Genomic DNA, 7395 nt, shown 5'->3' on the forward strand with positions numbered 1-7395 from the left:
TACTTTAAAACAATTCTACGCTATCATTAATATAAGAAAACCACCTCTTATCTCCGTAACCCCAATGTTGTATTACGTAGATTTAACTTATTTTGTATCTCTTTCTGATGTGTTAATAATAGAATATACTCTTCCTCCTTTTTTTAAATTTTAAATTTCAAACATAAAAAAAAAAAAAAAAAAAAGGTACCATGCAGGGAAATATATCATTTAGTTTTATAAATAACGAAAACTGAATACATAACTATTCTCTACCTGTGTGTAAACTATGTGTGTGCATTCCCCGTAATCCAAGATTTCCAAAATTGCAAATATATTTCGTAATGGAAATAATGACATTACTCATGTGACCTTGGGGGCATGTGAAGCACAAGACTCTAAGGAGTTATGTGCCACCCTTTTCACTAAACTTTTGTTTTTGTCATTCCCCCCCTATACACACACATCCACACACATCCACACACATCCACACATCCACACACATCCACACATCCACACATCCACACATCCACACATCCACACATCCACACATCCACACATGCATATATATATATATATATATGTCCACATCAGTGCACACTTCTTACCCTTTTTACAAATAATTACATACCAAAACGAATCACATACATGTCAGCTATGCACACACGGCAATGTTAGATTGTTTTAATTTGGAGTTTATTTGGTGACCTCATTTTTTCAAAGCTGATTATTATATTTTCTTTTCTTTTTTTTTTTTTGTCTTATTTTTAATTGCTTCTTTTTCACATTGGCCATTCAACCCTACTACTACCACCCCACCAAAAAGTTTACAGCAAATGTATGAAGTCAAAGCACAAGCAGAACTTTCCATAATTCCTGTTCATACGATTAAAAAACAAATGAGTTGTACAGTTAGCCCTTGTTAAATCTGCATATGCATGTGGCTACTATATGGGGCTGCGTTCGGTTGATGTGTAAGTGCAAGAAATCTCAGACTTATAAGCCCTGGTGAGATGTTATTAATTTTGATTGCTCTACCAAGTTGACTGTGCTGGCAATTTTGTCGCCTTCGATATTTTCTTAAGTCCCTAGAGATACTCACAGTTCTACGCAAAAATATCCATTGTTTTGGAAAACTTCAAAATGTGCATTTTTTTTTTTTTTTTTTTCCATATTACGGTAGTAAATTTCCTAGCCCGCTGACTTGGCTGAAGATCAAAATGAACGTAAACAATTTGGTCATACATTTGTGATTAAATTATTATGTAAAACATCTCATCAAAAAAAAAAAAAAAAAAAAGTGATTATATACCACTCGCTTGAGGTATTTATTATGTTTGTCCATGTGTTATGCACCCCTTTTCTAAAGAATTGTAATTTCATATATCATCTTCTTCAGCTCCATTTTTTAATTGCAATGTTTTGCAAGTCAACAGAAGGTATCAGCACCCACAAATGAATAAAAAAAAAAAAAAAAAAAGAAAAAAGGGAAGGAAATGCAGAAAAAAAAATAAGTAAAAAAATAAATATGAAATGAAATGAAAGATACCTCTACATGTATGCTCATACTAAGTGCACATAACATATCTTATAACATAAAAAAAATTAACATTAAATGAAGTGCTAAAAAAAAAAAAAAAAAAAAATCACATATATGAAACTTGCCCCTTATAAATACACACTTGCAAATGCTTGTGCCTGCCACTTTGTACATTTCACCAATTTGTTTAAATGTCCCCAATGCTTGTAAATATGTACATGTAAATATATATATATATATATATGTAAATATGTACATGTATACATATATATGTAAATGTATTTTGTAAATATACATATGTATACATGTATTATATGCACATTTATATATGTGCACTTGATGAGCTACTGCTTAAGGCAACATTATGACTGTGCCAAAATATATATTACCCCCTGAGCATCCAGTGTTGTACTGAATTTTTGGCAATTTTATACAATCATCATTTTTTTTTTTTTTTTTTTTTTTTTTTTTTTTTGTAATTGCAAAAAATTTCAAGCACAGAAAACAAGTTTGAGTGCATCGAACAGGTTAAACATAATCTCACACACTTCCTATAACTTGTGCACGTGCTGTATCCATTTTTTTACATACATATATATATATATATATTATCTCATACGTGTATACACGTGTTGAACAACCATTATGAATAACTACAAGGACTTAACGAATACTGCTGTCGATCAGAAGAAATTTTTGGACGAATGTATTTTCATTGTCAAGGAACAGAGCTTTTATATGAAACAGGCACTGGTACGTCTATGAACTGAATGAGTCAGGTGGCAGGAATGGGGATGAGGGGAAAGAAGAAGAAGCAAAACTGCACAGTTGCAAAATTGGATGATCACGCTTCTTTCTGATAAAGGGATAGATGTATATTCCGCTTCCCCTACGAATGTCCCTCCTTTTGACATCCTCCTCGATGAGCATTTTTTTTGGTGATGCATTGAGTGAGAAATAACTTGTCTCCCATTCCTACCAAGGCAATGATAGCATACTACATTATATATATGCATATATCAGAAAGAATTGTAGTATTTTTTTTCACTTTTTTGCTTCACGTCAGTGTCATTTACATCGTACTGTCTGTCTCAATTGTCTGAGTGAGTTATCTTGAGTATGCTTCTTGCACATAAAACTGTTCCACCCTGCATACAAAATCACCTCACCATGCACACATACACATATATACATACATACATACACACACACACAGGAAAATGGATCCCTTCGAGATACTCTGAAGCACGCATCGAACATGCTATGCGAGTTGAGGACATCACAGCTGTCGCCCAAGTATTACTACGAATTGTACATGCTGATTTTTAACGAGTTACAACACCTTGATACCTTCATAAATGATAAAAAGAAACATAAAAAGAAATTTATTGACATATATGAGAGTGTTCAGCACGCAGGAAATATAATTCCACGTCTTTATTTACTAATAATTGTGGGAAGAAACTATATAAAAAATAAGGATATTAAAGCAAAATACATTTTAAAAGACATGACAGAATTGTGTAAGGGTATACAACATCCATTAAGAGGTTTGTTTTTACGATATTTTTTAATTCAGATGTGTAAGGACAGAATACCAGATACAGGTAGCGAATATGAAGAAGCGGGTGGTGGAAATATAGACGATGCGTTTGAATTTTTGTTAGCCAATTTTTATGAAAGTATCAAATTATGGAGTAGAATGAGTGATAAAGTAATTGTTAAATTGCCAACATCTCAAGATGAACAAATAATAAATAATAATAGAACCAAAATATTAAAAGAAAAAATGGATGTCAAAATGTTAGTGGGATCAATTCTAGTTCGTATGTCTCAGTTAGAAGGAATGACGAGACAATACTATATTGAAAAATGTCTACCAAAACTGTTACAAAATTTATCAACTATTAATGATTCTTTAATACAACAGTACATCTTCGAATCAATGGTACAAGTCTTCAGTGATGAATGTCATATATATACTCTAGATATTTTATTAAATGCCGTGCTAAAAATAAATAGCTCACTGGATTTTAAAAGTATTCTTATTACATTATTAAAAAGATTGCGATCCTTTATTGAATCCAATAAGTACGAACTACCAAAAGAAGTGGACATATTCAACTTATTTTATGAACATTTAGTATTGTATATAAACAGAACGTTAGATGCATATAGAGAGGAAAAAAAAGGATCCTACAATTGGGATCACAAAGATGGATCTGTCTTTCCTTCTAAGGACTCTAATTCAGAATTATACAATGGAAAAGAAAAAAAATGCGATGTCACTCGTGGTAGTGTGGCAAGCACGATTGGTACAAGCACAGCCATATCAGTGGCTACCGGTACCACTCCCATTAACATTAATGATTTAGGATCAAATTGCAAAATTGTGAAAACTTCAGATTCGAAAAATTATCCGCATGCTCATGATGATGAACCTCTCGGTAGGGAGAAAAAAAATAGGAACCCATCTACTACACACCCTGATACAATATATCAAAGTGGGGATAATTACAAGACACTCAAGTATGATGGAAATTTGAATAAAACTACACATTATCGTTACAGTAATGATGAGAAAAGTAAGAGAAAAAAAGGAGATGACATATTTGTAGAAAACATTGTGAAGATGTTGCAAGTTATATACGAATTTATTTTCTTATGCATACGCATTTATGATGATGTGATTACAATAAGCAAATTGTTTCATCTTCCATATACTATAGTATCCAATGTAGATTTAAATAATGACATAATATGTGAACAAGTCATTAGTATTATAGTTCTTCCGTTTAATTTCTTGGGGTTGAGTGCACTCAAGGGTAAAAATATGCTAATGTTATTGGAAAGCATAAACTCTGACAAGTATAAAAAAAAACTAAGTTTAGACATTATAGATGCCATTATTGAGTGTAAAAACAAACCTATTCTTTATCAGGATGTCGAGCAAATTATGAATTACATATCTCCAATTTTTAACGAAAGCGCAAAAAGAAAAAATAATCCTAGTGGCGATAAAGGCCTTAAAGGTGGTAATGGTGCTAATCGTACTAACATTGACAATATTGACTGTATTGACAACATTGACAGTATTGACAATATTGACTGTATTGATAATGTTGACAATAATTCTGGTGCTGGTATCCATGAGCGTGGCCTCCACCATTATCATCAATGGAAAGAAGCGGATGTGTTCAACCTAGAAAACAGCACTGTCACGTATGCAGCGAAAAAAATGTGCAAATTTTTTCACATCATAACAAACACAGATGACATTGAAAGCAAGTATAACATATGTATTCTATTTCATAAACATATAGAAAATGGACCATACCTAGTTCATTTATTACCAACAATAATATTTACAATGCTGAGCATTGTAACCACCATCATTAACTTGATTCCAAATCTTGAAAGTAACCCTCATCATGGAGGAGATATGCATGGTAAACCGTTCGAGAAAAAGGAACACATTGATGAGGAGGAGATGGGGGAAGAGGATGATAATATCATTTTACAAAATAACAACAATAACAACAAGGATCTTGGACGAAATAATAACATAATGAACAGCTTTGTTGAGAACTATTCAGATGGCCATGATTTTGAAAAAAAAGTAATACAATACAATATACATGTAAAAAACATCCTGAAATTCATCCACACAAATCTGCTTGCCGTAGCAAATCAAATCCCCATATTGGCATTCAAATTATTTCTACACAGTGCTGTGATAATTAATAATTACAACCGATTTATTGAAACATATCCATTTCTATCCTTTGATAATTTAGAAGCAATATGTTATGAATTCATAACCCAACCATTAATCATTTATGAGGAAGATATAAATATGTCATCTCAACAATATAATTGTATTGTTTGGATTGTTGGTATTTTATGTTCACACATTACTTTACTTGAAAATGAGAATTATGAAAATATTGCATTAAAGTTAACTCAACATGCAAATAAATTGCTAAAAAAAAAAGACCAATGTTTAGGTATCTTAACATGTTCACATTTATATTGGGAAAATAATAAATATAGAAATAGTGCAAAAACATTTGAATGCTTACAAAAGTGCATAAAAAATGCAGAAATTGCTGTCCAATCAAATAGTGATAACATTGTTCTCTTTCTTTATATGTTGCAAAAGTATATATACTACTATGAAGCGGAAAACATTGAAATTACAGAAGATAATATAAATTATTTATTACAAATTTGTCACGATCATTATTCTAAGGAAAAATGTGACTCTAAATTCAAGAATGAATATGTCCAAACTGTAAAATACATACATGATAAGAAAATCAGTTCCAATGCATTTGCAAAAATAGCTATCGACATCTCCGTTTTACCCTAACTCAGCCTTTCCACCCTGTGAAATTGCCTTGAGATGTATATTTTAACACATAATTCAAGTGTATTTTTGCATAGAGTGTACTCCAATATCAGTCATGGTTAGTGTAATATATACCCCACCTCCTAAACATATGCTTCGAAATATGAACTAGTATACATTTTTGCAGATTAAACACATTCATCTCTCCAGGAGGAGAGGGGGGACACACATCCAAGCTTCGTTAACTGTTCCCTATCACGCTTAAAAAAAAAAAAAAAAAAAAAATGTAAGAAATATGTACCATGTTTTACCATAACTAAACTGAATGAACCGATTTGTTTTTCCCCTCCCCCCATCCTCATGCAAGTTTATAGCAGTAGATTATAAAAATTGCCATTCTGAAAAATTTTAAAAGGGTAATTTTTTTTTTTTTTTATAGAGGGGAGGGGGGGAGGGGGGGGTATACGTTTTGTTAAAAATTGCCTACGTATGTACGTACGTACTTATCTACATTTAACACTTACTTGTGGATTTATATGTGTTGTATATATGTTATTTAAAATTTAAACAATTTTTTTTTCCCGCTTTTTTTATTTTTTTATTTTTTTTTTGTTTTGTTCAAAACTAATTAATTTAATTCCTATAGATGCTTAATAACGTAATTTTGGTTTAACTGTAACTTCCCTCATGCGTATACTCTTTCTCATATATATATATATATATATATATATTTTCTATCCTTCAACTTCAACAGCCTTGTGTAATATAGGGTTTCTATTTTGTTTTAAAACGTGAACACTGTATGCTCATACAATACATAGGTATGCATATATACGTGCATGCCGGAATAAATGAAAATATCTTAAAATGTCTCCTACCAATATTGTAACAATTTGAAAAGAATCAAGCATCTTTCTTTTTTTATTTTCTCTCGTTTTTTTTTTTTATAGAATTGTCAAAATGGATTCGTTCATTTTTTGGACCTTTTCTGATGCTTGTTCCTGGTTCTTATGTCTTTTTTTATATTGTCTAGTTGGTTAACATCTACAAAATACTTTTTCTTAGCTTCATCGTCTAATTCTTTGCATACCTGTATTCCCATGCTGTTGCATGTACCTTAAAAAAATTAAAAGAAAGAAAGAAAAAAAAAAAAAAAAAAAAAGTAGAAAATCCAATAATGTCACAATCATATCCTGGTTTGTGGAGACAAATTCGTAGCTTTAGTTCAAATGATTACGTTTTTCACATACAATAGTATCGGCCCAGTATCTCTTATTTTACTATTTTCCTGATTTCCTAATTTGTTTTATTATTTATTTTTTTTTTTTTTTTTTTTTTCCTACCGATAATATATTTGCATATACTTTTGAGCGACAGATTTATCAACGGAGGATCCATGCGCTTGCACTTGGCTATATGAAAAACCTGTTGAATTAAAAAAAAAAAAAAAAAAAAAAAAAAAAAAAAAAAAAAAAAAAAAAAAAAAAAAAAAAAAAAAAAAAAAAATATATAGGTTTATTAAAAA

General features: G+C 30.8%; 2 protein-coding genes across 2 annotated transcripts in view; one reads left to right on the top strand and one right to left on the bottom strand.

Annotated features, from left to right (window-relative positions):
* Positions 1–2164: 2164 nt before the first annotated feature.
* Positions 2165–5891, top strand: PGO_090750 (vacuolar protein sorting-associated protein 35; the record flags this gene model as incomplete). The annotated part of the gene is made up of 2 exons (XM_028687664.1): positions 2165–2272; positions 2736–5891. 2 exons carry the CDS (start codon positions 2165–2167, stop codon positions 5889–5891), a joined length of 3264 nt encoding a protein of 1087 aa, XP_028543465.1.
* A 949-nt stretch (positions 5892–6840) lies between these two features.
* Positions 6841–7395, bottom strand: part of PGO_090760 (50S ribosomal protein L11) — a gene marked incomplete at both ends in the record, with an annotated part of 1847 nt that continues 1292 nt past the window's right edge. The window contains 2 exons of the mRNA XM_028687665.1: positions 6841–6986; positions 7214–7295. Coding sequence (XP_028543466.1) covers positions 6841–6986; positions 7214–7295 — 228 coding nt within the window. The remainder of the gene's footprint in view (positions 6987–7213; positions 7296–7395) is intronic.

The sequence above is a fragment of the Plasmodium gonderi genome (assembly GCF_002157705.1).
Source record: "Plasmodium gonderi DNA, contig: Chr09, whole genome shotgun sequence".
In the NCBI taxonomy this organism is placed as follows: Eukaryota; Apicomplexa; class Aconoidasida; order Haemosporida; family Plasmodiidae; genus Plasmodium; species Plasmodium gonderi.